Source organism: Lichenostomus cassidix, chromosome 2 (genome assembly GCF_008360975.1).
Source record: "Lichenostomus cassidix isolate B80296 chromosome 2, HeHo_3.0, whole genome shotgun sequence".
Taxonomy (NCBI): Eukaryota; Metazoa; Chordata; class Aves; order Passeriformes; family Meliphagidae; genus Lichenostomus; species Lichenostomus cassidix.
The window spans coordinates 91,724,628-91,745,791 of NC_139482.1; the positions used below are offsets into that span (position 1 = coordinate 91,724,628).

Genomic DNA, 21,164 nt, shown 5'->3' on the forward strand with positions numbered 1-21,164 from the left:
TTGCTGTTAATCTGCCAATAATTCATATTGGATATAAAGAATTAATGCTATGGGAGAACATTATAAAATATACAAAGCCTTCCTCTTCAGCATATGGAGCAAAGACCAGCAAAGAAGAGGCATGAGGTTGTCTTCCTGGGCCAGGAGGGTGGAGAGCCCTCTGAAATTTGTCTTGTATGTTAAAGAGAACGAAAACACAGACAGATGTGGAAAAGGAAAGGAATGTTCCTCTGATAATCAAGGAAAGAAGCCTAAAATTCATAAAAAAAAGGCTTTATAAAGAAAATTTTAAGGTTGGCCAAGCAAAAAACCCCAAAAAACAAAAAAAAAAAACAAAACAAAAAAAACAACAAAAAACCCACAAAAAAAGCCCCAAAACAACAAAACCCTGAAAAAAACTACTGAAAAGACACTGGCCTAAGCAATGCAGAGGAACATTCAGACTATGCTTTGCAAGCCGGTGACGGCTTCTCTGAGAACACACACTGGAGATAGTCTAGAGCAAAAGGTCACACAAAGGGAGCCTGAAGCAACTTGGAAAGGGTGGCAAGGTGGCATCAGCAAGATAGCAAAACATGGGGTGATACATCTGAGGTGAGGCACTAATGCCGTCATGGCTGATCGTGGATTTTACATTGACCAGAAAAGGTTGACATATGGTCTGCTGGGAAATCTGCCAGCAGAAGTACTGCTTTTTTGGATGCTTTTAATAGAATTTTCAACCTTTTCCTTATCTGTGCAGCTTTCTTAGGGAAAGGATTGATGGTTACTACAAGGAGTGATTTCTACTTCTTATGGCACCTCTGCTGATGTTAATTTGAGCAGGAGAGAGCTACAAACAGGTGACAATTCTCCAAAATAGGACGGTTCTGTCCCATTTCTGCAGCACCTATCCAAGGAAACTGAGCATAAACAAGCAACCAGGCTTCCCACAAAAGCAATGAGCATGGCTTCTAGCACAGCTTTGGCCCAGGCCAAATGACATCCTGATCTCTAGCAACACTTCAAGAGCTAATGCAGGTCAACAGCCTCTCTACTTTGCTCCTATAGTCTTCACCCAACCACACACTGCATCTTTGGGGCAATTTGACACTTCCAGTGCTTGAATCAAACCACCATAAACAAGTATGAAGGCTTTTCCACAGGCAAACATGGCATTCTGGATCCATCCTTCTATTCCTCCCTATCCATGGTGGCAGAGGGTCTTTACACAGGTGAATAAACAGCCTTTCAAAGCTACTGCCTTTGCATTCCTACAAAGGTACTCAGTGCCCCGTACAGCATGAAATTGTCTAACAACAACATTTAATTTTCACACCAGAAGTGAAAGGACTTATCTATGCTGCCATTAGGAAAAGAAAATCACCCACCTCTCTGAGGACAGCAAGCTGGTGCAGCAACATAAGTGATCTGGCAGTTCTTGCATAAACAGGAAGAGAAGAATTCCACAAATTTGATGACATGTGGTCTTTATTTTCAGAGTTGTTTGATTGACGAGTGACTGTGAAGGGGTGCTGTATACAGGGAGCTCTGCTGATGGGCCCTGTGATCCAAAGCTGGAAGGAGCTCTAGACTGGTATCACTGCTACCTGATGACAATTTTCTGGCTCTGGGGGCTATTTCTTCTGTCAGACATGCTGAATGCCATATCTCCTTCATTTCATATGTCTTTTTTTCTTAGGCTTTTTTTTCCCACTGAGTTTTCTTACAGTATAAAACGTGTGAATGGGTATGGGTTGTACTCTTAAATCATGAATGTGGTGTCTCTGTTTCACTCAAATTTTTACAATCCTCACTTTAGACACAGTAAAATCTACCAGTAAAAAACTTGTTTTATTCTCCTCTTTGGTAAGTTTAAGCCGCCGATTGAGAACTTCCTGCAAGGTCAGCCTTAATAAAAAGACTACAAAAGTGGCAGAGGCCAAAGTCTAATGCCACATCTTAAGACCCTCCATCAGTAAAAGCACAAACAAATGACTTGCTTTCCAGAAGCAGGACAAGGTTAGCAAATAACAAAATTTTTGAACCAAATAACACAACTGGGAAAACACAAAACAGGTAAGATTCAGTGCACACAAGCACTTTAGGGGATTCTTTACCATAAAGCAGTTATGGTTTAAAGCTTTAGTATTCTAGATACTAGCCTTTATTTCCACAGATGCACAATGCATTTTATGGAAAAAAATCAGCAGAGCATGTTCAGTTTACCCATGAAATGCAAAGCACAAATTCCAGAAATTACAATTCTGGCTATATGAAATGCACTTATATTCCATGTATCCAAAGTATATGTTGTTTAACTTAGTAGTTTGTTTTATGAAAAGAAAATGAAAGACATAATTTCTATAGCTGCTTAATGTTTTATTCCTGGCTGGGTATTTGGACTAGGAAAACAACAGCTTTCCTTTTGGCTGTTAGTGCTTAATTATTCAATGTTAACAGCCAAGAAGTAAGCTGTTAGCCCTCCTCCTCTTCTTCACAGCTTTTCTTTCCCTCGTGGGTCTAAATCTGTCCTTCACACATATGAAGAGCAGTTTGAATGGTAGGGATTGCATTTTGCCCTCACAGGGAACAGTCTATGGCTTACAATATTTCCCCTTAATATCTGTGTGGCTTGCTCTCCAATCTTTTAAAACAACACAGTAGCAGCTTAATTTCCTCTGTCTTTGATGCTCTCCTTTAAATACTGTCACAGACTCTTCTCCTTCACAGATCTGCTCCCAAGCTAAACTGTCTTGGTACAATTTCTGAAATGTAATAATTATTCTACCTAAATCACTGTACACACTGCTAGACAAAGTATTTAAGCTCTAAATCTAGTGGGTTTCCTTCGTCCTTAGAAGCCTCAACAGCAGAAGACTTCACAAGACCTAACTGTATTGATTCTAGCAGCACTTAAAAGTTATCTTGAAAGATGGCAAACACTGGTATCAGAAGCTGATGACTGCCTGAAACATCCCCAAATAATATGTCATAAATTAAACTACATATTCGGTATATTTGGGTCAAGTGCATCAAGGCCAAATCCAGTAGTGTCATCTGGAGTAGTGTGTAAGCTGTGTTTTCCTAAAGACTCAAAAAAATCATACCGTTTCCCTCTCTAGGATGAGGGCAACTCATGACATAAACACACTCCTGCCCCGAGTACAGCTTTTCCCTTCACTCTCTTCTGAAATAAAAAACCTCTGGAAATAGATTCATCTGCTCCAGCTAAGCATAACAAAAGGCGGGCATGTATCCCTTCATGACAGGCCACTCCAAGACACTTTTGCTATATCAGTGAGGGATATACAGCCCATGACTCTTCCCTAACCTTCCCTACCAAATCATTGCATTTAGGTTATGTTATAAACTGCTTGAATTCCCATTAGTCTGATAAACTTGAAAAGGGCAAAGGGGACACATCACATATACAAAGCCATGATCTTACCGTGAGTCTAGCTGAAGTCTTAACAGTCTAGTGAAAGAATTACCCATCCAATTACAATGACACTAACGATTCACAGTTCAAATTATATTACTTAAAAATGTATATACACAAACATTTTAGCATTGCAGAATCATTGAGGTTGTAAGAGACCTTAAAGATCATCTCATCCAATCATCAATCCAGCACAACCATATCACCAAAACCATAATTTCAAGGGCCACATGCAGATGCTTCTTGAACACTTCCAGACTCAGCAATCCCACCACATCCCTGGAAAATTTATTCCAGTGCCTAACAACACTTTCAGTGAAAGTTTTTTTTCTAATATCTAACCTGAACCTTCCCTAGCACAACTTAAGGACCTTTCCTCTCATCTTTGCACTTGAAACATGACAGAGCAAATCAATCCCCACCTCACCACAACCTCCTTCCAGGGAATTGTACAGAGTGATGAGGTCCTCCGTGACCATCCTCTTCTTCAGGCTAAACAACAGCAGCTTCCTCAGCCGACTCTCATAAGACCTGTGCTCCAGACCCTTCACCAGTTTTGTTGCCTTTCTCTGAATACCTGCAGCACCTCAATGCCCTTTTTGAAGGGAAGGGCCCAAAACTGAACACCAGCCTCATTTGAGATGCAGCCTCAACAGTGCTAAGTAGGTTAGGATAATCACTTCCTTTGTCCTGCTGGCCACACCACTTCTGAAACAAGCCAGGATGCCATCAGCCTTCTTGGCCACCTGGGCACACACTGGATCATATTCTGCCACTGTCAAACAGCACCCCCAAGTCCCTTCCTGTTCCAGCCACTCTGCTGGACTGTAGCACTGACTACAGTCAGTGGGGTTGTTGTATTCTCATTGTTGAACCTCATGGAGCTGTCTTCAGCCCATCGATCCAGCCTGTCCAGGTCCCTCTGCAGATCCTTCTCGCCTTTCAGCAGATTAACTCCCACCTATCTTGGTGATGTCTGCGAACTTACTGAGGTGCACTCAATCCCCTCATCCAGGTTGTCGATAAAGATATTAAGCAGGACTGGTCCCAATACAGAGCCCTGGGGAACATCACTTGTGACCAGCCACCAGCTGGATGTAATTCCATTCAACACCACTCCCTGGGCCCAGCCATCCAGGTAGTTTTAAACAGAAAAAACTACACTTGTACAAGCCATGAGCAGCCACTTTCTGCAGGAGAATGCTGTGGGAGATGGGGTCAAACGCTTTACTGAAGTCTAGATAGATGAGCCTTTCCCTCATCTACTAAGTGGGTCACTTTTCATAGGAAATCAGGTTGGTTAAGCAGGACCTGTTTTTCATAAACTCATGCTGACTAGGCCTTCAGGACTGACTCCCACTGGACTCCATCAATCAATCTCCTAAACAGGCCAAAGTATGCCTGTTGGAAGCCTAAGGCAGCAGTGCTGCTGGCACTACTCCTAACTTCACCCAGAATTGAAAATTCTATCATTTAGTGGTCAGTATGCCCAAGAAATACCAACCCATGTTTTTGGTGGTGTGCTTTCCTTTCCACTGCACCACTGGGTCTTAACAATGACAGCTTCAGAGCAGAGGGAGAGGAACAGGGAGCTCCCAGTGTTCAAATCTTTTGCCAGTACAATGTTGATGATTTCTTCCTCCTCAACTTGGAATGTGCTTGGAGTCCTTTTGACATGTTTTCAAACACCCTGTGCACTTTGCCTTTTCTTCACTCTTCTCCAACTCTACATCACACATGTGTAACACTGTTACATAAGGTGTGTATTACATGCGTTGGATACTTAGTTCTTCTGTAACCCCTAACTGGTTTTACCCGTTTCTAAAGATTGCCTTTCTTCAACTGCTTGCAAGGGACCTCTGGTGAGCTGTTCATAGCCCTGGGGCCTCTGGTATCATCCTGTCCCTGTAACCCACAAGGTGTTTTATTCTAGGATCAGTCATATACAGCTCATTCTACAGAGAATGGTTGTTATTAATATCTTCTACTTACAAAAACATATATAAGACTAGGTGCTATACCACACAGTTGTACAAAGTGATCAAAAGCTAAAATAAAGTAATTAATACTTACATGGTCATTACACAATCACTAATACAGGTAAATACACTAAAACAAATCTACAGGTAGGCCAAGACAGGTCCATGCAAAGCCCAGCAGGTTCAGAGAGGTCTCCACTGTTAACTTGAGACAAAGCCTCTTACAGTAAATGGAAACACCATTGTAAGAGCCTGTGGCCTCTTACAATAAATGGAAACACCTTATCTACTTGGCCACAAGGCTACAGTTGTTCCTTGAACCCTGGCCTTATGATGGAGATCGGAAAGTCTACTAGAGAAGAGTCTCCATTCAAATTCTGAGCTTGAAAAAACCTCTCAAGAATGCATGTCTTCAGATCAAGTGAACCTCTGGGAAGTGACAGGGACTGTGATGCAAATGCTCTCTTTGAGATCAAATATTCAATTCAGATTAGATTAGAAGGGACTAAACTTCATTACTCATCAGTCAGTCTCCATGACGAATGTCTGAATTACAAATTTGCCATCATACAGGAAAAAAATATATATTTTTATTCATTGCAAAAGAAGAGCAAAACTGAAACTTCATGGCTGTGAAGATCACTTTAACATTTGTTTTGTCCAAATGAAAGCTTACTTCTCACCAGAATGGCGTGATTGCACCCGATAGTACTCACTGCTCTTTCTCTAGCTCAAAATATGGGAATAAACAGTAGAGGTGAGTCTTCACGACAGTAAACATAATGCTCAGTCTCTACTTGCATATCCAAACATAAATGCAGGTCAAGAATGAAGCTCACTGCCTCTGACCTCTCTCGCTGTTTCCATGTGTGTGTTACTTTGAAAAAAGTGGTTGTTACTGTTTATATAGTGAAAGAAAAAGACACCTATGAAATGCACATAATTCTTAGCTCAGCCTTTACTCTTTCATGTTTTTTTTTCTTGTGAGATTCTCTTGTTTCAAGAGAGAAGTTACTATCGGACATAGAGTCCCATAGCTCATGAAGAGGCTACATAACCTTTATACCTATTACCTTCCAAAAAGATGAGATTGTAATTTCCTGCTAACATGCTTCATGTTATTTTCAGGCACCTTCAACACCATCGTTCTCATTCCCCCTTTGCATGACCTCTATGCAAAGTCATTACAGAATTTGGTGAAGAAAATGCCAACTGATGATGTTGTTTAGAGAGGTGTTGATCAGGGACCACTGAGTTAAGCCCTTCACAAACACACAGAATGTAATCATGGACCACAAAGACTGACTTCCAAGATCTGCTCTGGGTAGTTTAGCAAACATTCTCCTGTTCTGAGTCTACAATGCATAGAAAAGAGGAGGCCAAACTTTTCAGGACTGTCTCTTTCATTTGCAACCTCTCAACCACATCAATTTGAGCAATTCATCTCAAAGGGAATGGGAGAAAAGATAGTAATTATAACTGTAGAATTTTTGAAAAATCATTCTTTCCCCAAAGAAATTAAGATTTCCTGTGTGTCCCGTGCAGCATAAGTATTCCTGTGTGTCCTGTGCAGCAAAAGGAAAGACACTTGCCTACAGATATAGAACAGATTGGAGAAACCCTGCCTTTGCGATTGAAGAATGTCTCCACCTCTTACATACTGGAAGTTGTCATTGATTTCCCCAGCAGATGGAGTAGCATGTACAGTTTTGAAGATTCCTGCAGACATGGGATTTATTTATTTGCAATGCATACTACATTCTCAGCTAATATCATGGAACTCTACTTGGTTCAGCCTATCAAAAATTCAAGCTCCAAAGATGGAATAAAATAACAGATAAAATTAATAATCTTCTTTCTCTCCATAACTCTTCAAGACCTTCGAAAATCTGAAGTAACTTTTATTGAGGTTCTACTTTACCTTCAGCTCCTTGCATCTCCTGCTGTGCAGCAGAGCAGCAGAAACATCACAGATTTCAGAGGATGCAGACATTCAAGTCAGTGGCAAAAAGGCACCACAAGAATTGTATGGTCACAGGATAATTCAGGTTGGAAGACATCTTGAAAGCTCACGTAGTGCCTTCCATCCTCTGTTACCTACAACTCAACACTTATGAGATTAGGTCAGGCTTCCCAGGGATTTATCCATCAGGTCTTGAAAACATCCAATGGAGAAAGGAGACAGCACAATTGCTTGAGGCAACCTCGGCTTGATCATCCTCATGGTGGAAGGGTATCTCCTTATATCCAATCTGTCTCATTTCAACTTAACCCCATTGTTTCTTGTCCTCCTGCCATGAACTGCTACAAAACTGCTACATGCCTTCAACTTCTTCATGGCCTCGGTGCAGCTTTAGGAAGGATGCTATTAAGCCCAAATTTATCACTGTCTCTCCTGTATTGAGGATGATCACATAGTGTGAGAGGTGGACACAACCAACCTCTGCTGTAAACTGACACACTGTGCCACTATCCTCCTGTATTTCCTAGTGCTGACAGCTCATGCATAGGCTAACTCAGGTGGACTTTATACTTTTACACCAAGCACAGCATTACATAGAGGAATATCTATTACTTAAGGACTCCAGAAATCCTGAATTCCAGCCTGACCTGTGTCACTGAATTACTATACTAAAAAGATTAAATTCTTTCATATATACACTGCTTCCATGGAAGGACAGCATACATCTCACAGGAAATATATATATTCAAGGTTCAGCCCAACTCAGCAAGTCTGACTTGAGACAAAAACTATTATTTCTTCATTAATGTGACAAAAGAGCACACCCCATAATGCAGAGAGATAGTTTTGGAAGCAGATGTGATTAGGTGGGACCTACCCAATACTTTCATATCAATCTGTTTTTTCCTGGAAACGGCTGGATGATGCTAGATCCCATCAGCAGAAATCCAAGCAGTGCTTTCTGGCAATGCAGGAAGGTGGCCACATACACAAAGAAATTGGGAGTGGCACTGATGCAGTGCGGAAATGAAAGCAGGAGCAAAGCACAGGCATTGCTTTCACGTAAATGGCTTTATCTCACACACAGCAACAAAGAACATGACCTGTGGTTATTGCCTTTCTCAGCAAACAGAAGGAAACAGTGTCTGTGCAACCAAGACCAAGTCAGTTCTTCTGACTAGTCAGTTCTTCAGAACTACATCCAAACTTGAGCTACACAGAATCACAGAGTTGTAGAATGGCTGAGATTGGAAAGGGCCTTAACGTCTCTTTCCAACCACCTCACCACTGACATATGAATGATGTCCTACAAAGTAGCAACTGCTACAGGTTATCAGGAGGTGAGCAGAAATGTTATGATTGCTTAAAACAGAAAAGAACCTGAGGGATTAATCTGCCCAACGCTTGCAGGCAGAAAACTGGGAGAATAAAGAAATGAGGTGGTATAGCTTATTAATAATAGCTAGTAAGTAGCAGTGGTTCTTAGTGCTATAGGCATTTTACCTGGCAGCATTAAGAGAGGGTGAGAAGGAAAATGTAGGATGGGAAGCACTGCATGAAGGCTCTTCCGTCACAGAAGGTACTGGAAATATTTAGCATGGGCGTGCTAATTAGGCATTGCAGTTATGCTTTCAGATCTGGGACCTGATGGTGTTAAATGCATAGTGAAAAAAGTGAGACTCTGTATGCAAAAGTACGGCTTTGACTCCATACATTTGCTGGTTTACAACAGCACAATGGAGTTACACTGGAATGCCAGAACCCATGGTGCCATCACTCTCCCACGTTAATCTGTCTTTGCAGGTTTTTCACAGTTGGATACATCACAAAGACACTTACAGTAAGATAGGATGCTGTGTTTGGAATGCATGCCAGTTTTGATGACAAAGTTCCTTGTAATCTGATCCATGAATTATCAGTAACAGCATTGTTTCCAACTTCAGCATTATCTGACAGCCACTGTTTTACAGTAGATAGTGGAAGAACAGGTTCTGGAATACAAATACAATTGTCTCACAGCACTTTTCTACAAAACATGGTGATTAGGTGGCTTTTTAAGATATCATCTTTTCATCATCATAATGCCCCTGCATTGTAGGGGTAAGGCACAGGCTGACTTCCACCAACACCATCTTCCTAAAGTACAGGCATATTTACATGGCTTGTGAATCAGCTACAGATTTTACTAACCCTGGCACAACTACACCTACAACTTCACTGCCAAGAGGTGTCTTTTTATACAGGGAGATAACTAACTGCAGTACTTATCCTAGTCCATCTACTCCAAAAAGACATGGGAAGTTCATATATCTTAAATTACGGAGTTTGATCAGTCTGTAAAATGCTTTAACACTGCATTGCCCGCAAGAGCAGGGAAAGTGAACTTTGGGACATTGGTATTATTTTCCCTCACACGGCTTTGACGTCTATATGGCAAGGATAAGCCAGGTGTAAACATTCAAACATCTGTACCCAAACTCCCTGGAAAACATCCAAGCTTCAGCCACTATGCAGGACCTGGCTGGTCAGCACTGGCAATTACCTGGCATTATATGAAGGCACTCCTTCTTCAATGCTTTTAGCAACTTGTGTACTTGACAATGAAGAGAAAACCACCCAGCCTTGAGATTCTGGACAGACAAATGCTCTGCGAGAAAGAACCAGGACTTTCATCCCAACAAACAGTGAGCCAGAGGCTCTTAAGCCAGAGAGCAGACAAGAACGATGAGTAACAGGATCATTGGTAAAGTTACCTAAAAATCTGTGTGGAGACAAGGGAAAGAGAAGCTGTCCACCAAATGGAATATTTGGACACACAGGTATCACACAGGTATGCAGTGACTTTAACTAATTTTAGCAAAATATTTTAAAGAACCTTTTTTATTGGCAAAGTGCCTGGAAAAATGGTTACAGTTGTATTCCTAGAGCCCCTTTTCCTTTCAGAGAATTACTCAGTTCAATGGGAGAAAGAATACAGGGCAAGTGTATACTTGGAAGTTGTCTTCCTTCTCCTGGATTCACTGTGAATGCTGAGATGAAATTCAGAAAAACACACTTTTTAACTGAAATCATACCAGAAATTAAATTTTATGTGTTGCTCTGGCCACCTAGTGCATGTTGTAGGCATCTTCTAGTATCATCTGTGTGAGATCTACACGTAACAGAAATGGTGCAGGCTATCAAGAAGTAAGAACTTTATATAAATCAGTTTATGAGCCAGCAGATAAATCTGAATGCACAGGTGGTGAGCGAGAAATGAATAAGCAGGAGGCCTGGGAACAGTGCCTAGTGAATTTTGGGAAGGCACTCTCAAGCACGTCTGAGTTTTCACTCGCATCCTCCATGCATGAGGCTAGAGCCTGTCCTTATGTGAAATCCAGCATCTCAGTGCCAGGATTATACTCAAGCCCAGACATATCAGGTTTTTTGAGGATGGTCATAAACAGGGACAGAAGCTTAAAGTAATCCTGCAGTGATGCAAACTCACTGTCGTGCTGCCGGCAGGAAGGCAATTGGTGTCATTATCTGCATCTTCAGCAACTTTATGAGGACATCAAATTTCACAAAGTGGTAGCTGGTGGAGAAAAGCACTGCAATCTCACAGACCTCAGCAGTGTGGAAAAAAGAGCCAACAAAAACCTCCTGAAATCCAGGACAGACAAATGTTAAGTCCTGTATCTTGGGTGGAGCAACTCCGTGCAGTGAGACATGGCTGACTCTCCAGAAAGCAGCTTTGCACAGAATGCCCTAATGGACACACTGGACATGAACCAGGAGCACAACCTTGCAGCCAGGAAGGCTAACCGTGGAGTGAGATGCACAATGAGCACATCAAGCAAAGCACTTGCAAAGATACTCCTTTATAGACACTCATTTGGAAAACTCTGTTTTGTGCCCCCAGTGCAAAAGGAACACTAACAAACTGGAGAATCTAGGAGAGGGATATTTAGATGGTTGGAGGCTGGAACACATGACACACAGGGACAGAGACAACCAGGTTTGTTTGGCTCAAGAGGCTGAGGGGAAAACACAAGCTGCCGTCCTCCCCTAAGGTTGAAGAGTGGATGGAGCTAGAGCCCACGCAGCAATACTCAGCAAAAGGACAAGAGGCACTCACTACAAGGACCAACAAAGGAATTGTAATTGGACATAACAAACAATATCCTCACCAGAGAGTGGTTAAGCACAGGGACAGATATCCAGAGAAACCCCTTCCTTGGATATTTTCAAAATGCAATTGCACAAGGTCCTCAGCAACCTCATCAAGCCTTGATGATTCCACTGCTCCGAGCAGGGAGCTGGCTCAAAGACATGATGGGTTCCTACCAAAGTACATTTTGCATGACCTATACCCATATTTTCAATACTATTACACATTGCTGTAGCTATCTAGTGTTAAGTGCTGATTCCAATGTGAATTTCTATTGGAAAGTGTTGACATTTGCAATAACTTTTCACTGTCATTTTAATCAAACAAAAAAAAATCATTAAAATTACATTTAATTAATTTTATTCATTGATTACTTCTTGAAATAAAGGAAGCAATGTGGAAAAAAACAATGGAATAAAATTAGAAACAGAGGTCTACCAAACTCCACAATTGCATCAGGTTCAGATTCACACTGAATTACAATAATTTGGTCCTTCACAAACTTCTGTGCAGCTGTATCATGCAGTTACGGTTTTTTTCCTCACAGATGTCTTTCTGAGGTGAGGAACACACACCTTCTCACCCACAGATTACAACAAATGCCACATTCTAACTGCATGGTGCTTTTATGTAAGATAGGAGTAACATTACTTACCATCCAATCTTGGGAATTTAAGGCAACATTGCTTTAGGTTCTTTTCATATTACCTTACCAGAAAAACAAAACAGCAGCTAATAAACTGAAAGGTCACACAGGATAGCATGATAGTGTAACTTCAAAGAATTTTTGTTTGGTCAAAAAGTCACAGATACTATTCTGAAAGGCAGCTGTGTGAAAAATCCTTCAAAATAAGAAACAAGGATAATTATTTGCAACCTGCTGCCAAGTGTGCAATAGAGATGTCAAATCTGTGGTGATCCACATCTAAACTTGGACTTCTGTTGTAAGTAAAATAGGTCTGTTCTGTTCATCATTGTTACTACCTGGCATAATTCTGCATCGGAGCATTATCATACTACATGCCACAGTTCAGTATCATCAGAGGCCTCCGGAGAATAAGAGATAAATAGAAGGAAGAAGGGAAGATAATACGTGTCAGGGATGAGATATACTCAGCAACTTCACACCTGCTCTTGCTTTACCTGCCTTTCCTTTCAGCAACTTCTGAAGTCAAAGCAGAAATCACAAATGCTATACAATTTTCCCCTCAATAAAAAAAAAAGCCAAAAGGCAAAGAGTACCCCTCAGAGATCTTAAGCTGTGAATCATTAATATTCTTAGTGTATTTTTAAAAACGCCAAGTCTAGAAAAGAGCCTTCTACGAAACACATTTATATAAACAGCTAGTATGAAGATGTCAGTACAGCCTTATTACCAAAGGAGGAAGTTTATAAAAAGTTAGGTTTTGAGGTCATCTCTTTATCCAGAAAAAACACAAAACCAAAAACCACTGGAAGGAGCATGCACGTGCGTGTGTGTATTGTGCAGTAGAACTGGCTTCTGAACAGATAGCAACAGTGTCAGTTCTGAAGCACTAGAACTACAAGAGCCCATTTAACTACAGATCAATAGCTCGTGAATGATTGACTTTAGTGTGCAAATATGTGCAAGAGCAAAGACTAAAATTTTCCTGTCATAAAAGAAGACTCTCTCCCCCTTTTCTTCCTAGGTAACAAGCGTGAGGCTTTTGCACAGAGGGAGCTTTGACCTCTGTCTCCCTCTTCTCTCAGTTACCTATTCCATCCAACCCTCAAGAATGGTGTCTTTCAGCTTCTAAGTCTCTGTTAAATTAGACTGAAGCTGCTCACATACTCAGATTTATTCCTGGGAGGGAAACCTTAAGGCACAGATGCGCTAGCGTACAACAGAACCATGTCCTTATAAAATTCCTTCTTCAGCTGAGGGATAATGGAGTCTGAGGTTGCAAATACTTTTTTTTAAGTCTAGGATAAAAGATTCTAGTACTTTATCTTCTCTTCTATGGAAATACAAGTTTCTCCAGATATCCTAATCTTTGTTGTTAAGGAGATGAAGTAAAGATCTTTGAGGACTTAGAGCCTTCTGCAGCACCTAAGTAAAGATATTTATAACAGTCAGCTCAGTCAAGCTTGTATTTCAATCAGGTAACAGTAGACATAAAAGGCCAAAGTATTACTAATTCCTAGTCACCTGATACGAAGCTTTTCAAACGACTGTCCTTTTTTCTTTTCTACCTGTTACTGAACAACTAGTTTTCTGTATTACAGATTAGCTACTGTTTATCAGTATGGCTATAATTTATTCACCCAGGTCAAACAGAATTTCATATTCATTATTAGCCAAATTAGTGCTAAGTCTTTGCAACATGCATTTCTTTATCTGTACCACTCTGGAACTGAAGTTTAATAAACATCAGTTGCAAGACTGCACCACAACTTGTGTACATGAAACACTAAGAATATGAGCATGAATATCCAACAGATTCATGCTAATAATTAAAATAACCACAACTTGGAAACATACAATAGAGAAATATGTGTTTTAACAAAGCACAAGGAATATAAAACAAAGCTATGGATGTTTCAGCTAGCTGAATCCAACTAAAGTATCACCAGAGGTAAGCTGACACAGAATACAAAGCCAAGAAAGGGTAGGAAATAATTAGTGCAAAACTAGAGATATTAGACTCTTTTGACAGTGCATGCAAAAATCCACGATACAGGTCATTCTAGAAAATAAAATATTTAAGCAAGGAAAGCACTGTCAAAATAGTCAACATTTTTATACTCAGTTGAATTAGATGTATTAAAATATATTTGAATGTATTAAAAATTTATCAAAACACTTTACATTAATAAGCCTTTCCCCCATCACTTTTCCAAGAATGTCATCAATCCTGGTCTTTAGAAGCAGCACGACAACTAAAAAGCAGAACTATGGGAGGCTTTAAATGGAATTAGTTGATGTGGGCAGCTTTTAGGAACTGGAAGTGTTTCAAAGAAAATTGTTTCCTGCTGTATTAGAAAACAGTCAAACAGTTTATTAGAAAAAGTAGTAAAAAAAGAGGTCACCTACTTTGATATTACTGTTATTCCTTACCCTATTTTAGAGTATTCCATTCCTTTTCCTTTGAGCACCACAAATTAGCTCAGTGCAGTTTCTCCATGTGGTCATAGTACCTAGTGTTATGGCATAAGTACAGCTCAAAACAATTATCTCTATAACCCCAAGACCACATTCCTTATTCTTGTTATTGCTCTGAGCAGTTTGGTCTTTTCAGAAGTAATGCTAATTTAAGAACTGCTTTAAGGGAGGTGGTAAGAGAGGCTGCTTCTACAACACGCAGTTAGCACTTCTATCAAGGCTGTGTAACTAAGAATATTGTTTTACCCTTCCAAGCTGATATTCAACCAGGACTCTACATGAACAGAAAGCTAAAATAATTCTATCCAACTTCAAGACCATATTAGCAGTGAGAAATGGTAATGCACAAATAGTGTAGACACCTTTAAAAAGAGAAGAAAGAGCTGTCTGTTTAAAAGGAAACTAATGAACACCCAGAAGCAAACTGGAGTGATTATCTGAAGAAACACTTGGCTGTATCTTAGCCTATTTGCATGTCCTGTTATTTAAAACACATCCATTGCTTTTACAGTCCTCCCATTCCATTTAATTCTCCTTGAAAGAGTCTGGACCTGCAGTTGCAGAATCACAGAATATCCTAAGTTGGAAGGGACCCACAAGGATCACTGAAGTCCAACTCCTGGCTCTGCACAGGACAGCCCCAAGAATCACACCATGCACCTGAGAATGAAGAATGTCTTTGACAGGCATAAAATTTTTCTTTTTAAAATCAGTTAGGTACCACTTCATGTTGTTCCTCAAGGGCAGTTTGAAAAAACAATCTTATTTATATAACTTTTATGTATAATGAGCCCTGAGTAAAGTTTAACTTGCATTTAGGAAATAAATTAAATAAATCCACCTGTTTTTCTAGAGTTAACAGACAAACATGACCATCTCAGCAAAGGTTTATTTCAACAAGGATGTTGGTTACAGTCTCATGTTTGTGAACCTGATTTTGTCTCTTCCATTCACAAAAAAGGATCTTCTAGCATAAAATAACATAGCAATGATTAATATGGAAGAATCTGGTTTGAACTGCCAAATGGCATTTACTCAGAAATATGATTACATATGAAAACCACAAGTAAAATGTATTAGCTGTGGTATGCTGGAAGAGGAAAAAATACAGTTAAGACTGTTTCTATTTCCATATACAACTTTTATTGCAATACCTGTATTCTAAGTGTACAGATACAAATATAAAATGACCCATGACAGGCTTTAAAGCTGCCCAAGTAGCAAACTGAGAAATTAATTCGGTATTATAGCCAAAGTTGACAGGACTTCAACAGGTGATAGGAAGCTTCCCCAGTCTCTCTCCAAGAACAACCAGGATCCACCATAGTTTTGGTCCAAGATGTATGCTTTAAGTTGGCAGCTGAGTCTAGGAACGAGTGTATTTACCCCAGATGTGCAGCATAAACACAGAAGCAATAAAAAGAAGACTCATGACCAAAACTGGAACAGGTCCACTAAAAATAAAGAGAAAATGCATTAACATAAAAAAGAAGTCTGTCTTGCCCAAAGGCCAGTCATTATCAGCCAAGTGAGCTCATCAGTCCATAAGAAATTGTACAAGAAAACACTTCTTCCATTCCCACAGAAATACTCTAAAGCACATAGAAATGAGATAGCCATCTCTATCTATATAACTGCTGCTGTCACTGTTTTTAAAGACAGTTTTAGACACCCTAAATGTTACATTAAAAAGCACAACAGAGTAACAAAAAACCCACTTGTTAAAAAACCCATTAATAGCTCATTCTTATGCATCACTATTTTCACAATATCTGGAAAAGAATCCTCTTGTGTTTATTATTCAAATAGCCACCTGAGCAGAGATGCAGTCCAATACAAAAACCAACAGAGTCCTCTAGCGGCTACTAAAATTTTGGCATAAAATTCTCATTAGCTGTTTTATTTTAGGGGTTCTATTTCATTTGAGAACAATGTCAGCAGTGGGTGAGAGACAGGGACTTCTGCTTTCTAGAAAAACATATGCCAAGTGGCAAAGCTACGTCATTAAATCGTTACCTAAAATGAATTAATTAATAGTTTCTTTTTCCTTTTTACTTTTATATATTGTTTAAAAATTGTATAGTGATGTTTTAAAAAAACAGGTTAATCTTAGGGTGCATATTGATACCTTAAATCAACTGTTTCATGCAGTTCTGAGATACAACAATTACATGATTACACACACTCAACACTCCCTCATACCACCCACTTCATACAATCTTATTTCTGATTTCAACATGCTGTTGGGAAATCTGTTATCCAGCCTATGTTACCCTCCAGGTTTCTGCTCATAAGCAGGTAAATGCTACCTGAGTACAAAGTACAAGAAAAAAATAAAAAGGAAACTGAAAAAGCTTTCAGAGAGTTTACTGACATATTTTTCTATGAGACCATAATCCACATACTTGAAATGTTCACAACTGTAATCTTACATTGAGTTTTAAAACTCAGTTATTACCTATCATACTTAGACTTATTTGTGTATGGAGAACCCTGAACACAGACATAAAACATTTAGCACAATAAACCAATAACAAAATAAACAAAGTGCACATGCACGGTGACTACATAAGCAATGCCTTCAAGGGCTATCTTTCACTAAGCAACAGAATGTAATTCTCAAACCCCAGCATTTTATATATATAAATAAATATATTTTTTATATTTTTTGTATCTATTTATACATGTTTTTATCCAACATAGTACAAATCATCATTTATAATCCTTACACTATATCTGAATTACTATTTAATTCATTTGAGCCTTTAGCAGTAAGAATAAGTAAGCTTCTCTGTCAAAGGCACATGGGAATAAAGGAGCACCACTAATCAGAATAGAACTATATGGAAATAAACAGTGGAGACTGATTGTGTGTTCAGTGCATTTTTTAAACATGCAGATGGCATTGAAACCTTAGAGAATAATCAGCTCTCCAATACTGACACATATCTCATTTCCTCCAGTCCCAAAGAGAACCTGTTGAAACCTGCAATTCTCCTCCACACACCCACATCTTCTTCAGCCCATCATAAATAAATAAATAAATGGATTCAGACACCTCTGAAGATTTGGTACTGAGTATTCTCAGAAAGTCTTTCATAAGGCTGCATATTGTACCACAAGACAAATTTGACCTTCTATCCACAGGCAACGCTGCCTATATAGCTCTTTAAGCAGGAAAGCCCAAGACAAGATACAGGAACCACAGGTACTAAGTGACCCAAAAAGAGGAAGAGGTTTGGGTTTAGTTTTCTTTTCAAAGCATGTAATCTCCAAGCTTTAAAGAGAAAAATATCATATATCACTCTCAACTCCCTTTTGCTAGTAGTTGTTTTAAAAGGTATACACATCTTGAAACACCTTGTAAAGCAGATAAAGGATCTTTCCTGAGGGGAACCAACTTGCCTATTCAACATATTCATTATTTTGGATGTTAAATACAGATACAAAGTTACCCAAAGCATCAATATAATTCTGCACAATATAAAATATATAAACTTTTTTATTTAGAGCAAAATTCCCATCAGTGTAGCCAGTATGAATTATCCTGTTCTCAGGTGGTTTTATGTATTTTTTCATAGTAATGTTAAGAGCTTGCATTTTAAACAATATGAAAAAAACCCACCAAAAAAGTCCACCTACCACTACTACCAGGATAAGCTTTCACATTGCTTTATGCAGTAGTGATCACAACCATTTCTAAAAGCAACTTCAGCTGAAGCACTTCACTGAGGCAATCACAAACCCTCTATAACCCATTCTCAATTTAAAGCCTATGACAAAGATCAAAACAATTTGTTACTATGAAAAAAAAAAATAAGAAAAATATATGGAAAGTCGTAAGCAAGAAAGTTGCTACCATGCCATGGCTCAGCAAATGTTACATCTAGCGGGGGGTGATTTCTAAAACCAACTCACTGTTATAGATTTGATTCTTCCATTAAAAGCCTGACCATGCAGCTATCCAAAGTAGCTTCCAAAAAAAACACTCCCAGTGTTCTAAAACCTTAAAAGTGTGAGCCACTGTGTTGCAACATAAATAGATGGGAAAATTTTTTACTGATCTGCTTGCACTGAAGATGAGAACAACTGAGTGGCCATTCAGCACCAAAAGTGAAACCAAAGGATTCACAAAGGAACTTAGCAAAATTGCTAAAGCTTGTATCACAACTCTATTAAAAATAAAATCATAACGCCCTTCTGGTTTCCTCTGTTTGGTTTCATTCATTTTTTAAATTGAGCTTTAGTAGACCAAACAACAGAGAAAATAGTTGCCCTGCCTATCTGCAAAGATTTGCTCTAGAACACTATTGCTGCTCATTGCCTTTTCTTTGCCTTGTCTCCTTTCTGGACTCCAAATGAGTAAGCAAGGCAGAGCAGCACTACTTTTGTGGTTTGCTGGATACATTTTGGTTTCTAAAGCAACAAGCGCATATGAAAATGAAAACACATAAAACAACTTCAGGAGAAGGATTACTCGTGGAACTATCACTACATAGCCTATCACCAGCCCTTCCCCAAATGTCCTGTTTGTGCAGCCAGCAGCAGCCCTTTTAAAGAACCCCAGAAGATAGTATTAATTGATTTGAGAAATAAAAATTAAGCAACAGGGTCAGCCATGAGCACCTCAAGCCTTTTCAACTCATTAAGAACAAGAGGTCATGAAACTCTACAATAAACACAGATATTCATTCAGGATATAACTTAGCATGCACTCATCAGCTGAAATACACCTTCCACCTTTGTTACCCAAGTATTAGGCTGCAAAGTTTGTTTGGGGAACTCATCTCAATGACTCAAACTGGTCAAAAAAGTAAAAACTTAGGCTCTCTTTACAGTTTAAGGGACACAACTAGATATTTGACCATAATCTTGGAATATTCACCTTGTAAAAATGGAGATATACAAGGTATTGGCATGCTATTTGCTAGGCAAGTTCAGCTAAAGTAATTTATCTGTAGCTTTTTAATAAAAACACCTGAGATCATGCAAGCATATGGAATATCAGTTATACTGTACTTTCAAGGGGTGCACAGGATCACAACATAGCTATTATAAAACAAAACCCAAAATTTTTACTTAAACGAGAATGAAAACATGCACATAGATGCCTAAATTCACTGAGACAAGTGATCTTTCTCAACTTCACAGTGATTGCTCACAGTCTTCAAAGACCACTTAAGGTAAGCTTTGGCAATTACAGAACATAACTTGTACCTACCTTTTTAAAACCACTGTAACTTTAAAAACTGCTCCAGGGTTACAGATTAAGTATGTCACCCCAACCATAAACTCAGCAAGTTTCCCCATGCACACCAGAACACTGATAGATTATTATTAATGCAAAGACTGGAAGACTACACAAGCATGGGAACACTACAGCTCCCAAGCCTGCCACCAGCCATTAACCCAACTTACACTTTGAGCCCTGGAGAGTCCTCAGTGTAGAATCGCCACATCCCACCAGTCCCTGTGGACGTGGCACGGCCTGCACTCCTTGTCCCACAGCTGGCATTTTTCCTTTAATGGACAACAGAAGGAAACAAAGACCAAACAACATGTTAGCACTCTGCCAGCTTCCAGGATCAAGCAGTCTAAGAGACCCCGCAGAAGCAATACACTTCACAGAATCCATTAGGTTGGAAAAGACCTGTAAGATCATCAAGTCCAACTTATGACCAAACACCACCATGTCAACTAGACCATGGCTCTAAGTGCCACATCCAGTCATTTCCTGACCCTCTCCAGGGACAGTGACTCCACCACCCTCCTGGCAGTCCGTTCCGATGTCTAATCGCCCCTTCGGTGAAAGAATTCCTCCTGATGTCCAAGCTACATGTCCTCTGGTGCAGCTTAGGACTTGTGCTCTCCTATGTTGTCACTAGTCGCCCAGGAGAAAAGACAGACCCTCACCTGGCTACAAGCTCCTTTCAGGTGGTTGTACAGAGCGATTAAGGTCAGCCCTAAGCGTCCTTTTCTCCAGGCTAAACACCCCCAGCTCCCTCAGCCGCTCCTCATAGGACTTGCGCTCCAGACCCTTCCCCAGCTCCGCTGCCCTTCTCTGGACTCCCCTGAGCCTTTGATGCCACGTCAGCAGAGGGCATCAGCCCGGGCAGCCCGGCGAGCAGAGCGCACGACGGCGGCAAAGCTGCCCCCACCAGGGTGCCGAGGCGAGCACCCACCTCTGCCGGACGGTGGATCCCGCGGCGCGGGGAGCCACAGCCTTGCTGGGAGAGCGGCCGGAGGAGCCGACGCTGGTGGCGCTGGGGTTGGGCCCGGGCTGCGGAGAGACGAGAGAAGCGGGAGGGGGTGAGAAGGGTCAGGCACTGCCGGCGGGGAAGGGGCGCCTCGGCCGCCCCCCGCCTCGGGCAGCCCCTCACCATGGCGGCGGCGCTGGCTCGGGCTCGGTGCGCTCTCACACGGCTCCGCTACAGCCGCTCCGGCCACGTCCCTGCCCGCATCAGGCTCCGCCCCCAAGCCGCGCTTCCCGGGACCGCGCGGCTTCCCAGGATAATGCCTGAGCAGCA

The 21,164-nt window shown here is 40.5% G+C and overlaps 1 protein-coding gene and 1 long non-coding RNA gene across 3 annotated transcripts in view; both read right to left on the reverse strand.

Moving 5' to 3' along the window:
* Positions 1-14,647, reverse strand: part of LOC146441769 (uncharacterized) — a 34,956-nt gene extending 20,309 nt beyond the window's left edge. Inside the window, exon 1 of the long non-coding RNA XR_014850040.1 lies at positions 12,498-14,647. This is a non-coding gene — a long non-coding RNA (uncharacterized LOC146441769). The remainder of the gene's footprint in view (positions 1-12,497) is intronic.
* The window catches only part of SEC61B (SEC61 translocon subunit beta), a 79,669-nt gene extending 58,506 nt beyond the window's left edge, over positions 1-21,163 (reverse strand). Inside the window, exons 1-4 of one of the 2 annotated variants that reach the window (XM_085052383.1) lie at positions 21,018-21,163; positions 20,820-20,917; positions 20,056-20,157; positions 15,758-16,091 (exon numbers count right to left, since the gene is read on the reverse strand). In XM_085052383.1, the coding sequence (XP_084908509.1) occupies positions 16,004-16,091; positions 20,056-20,157; positions 20,820-20,917; positions 21,018-21,020 (291 nt within the window). In that variant the 5' untranslated portion in view covers positions 21,021-21,163 and the 3' untranslated portion in view covers positions 15,758-16,003. Of the gene's footprint in view, positions 1-15,757; positions 16,092-20,055; positions 20,158-20,819; positions 20,918-21,017 lie in introns of those variants that run through there. The other variant, XM_085052382.1, reaches the window with a different exon arrangement.
* Between the last annotated feature and the right edge of the window lies 1 nt (position 21,164).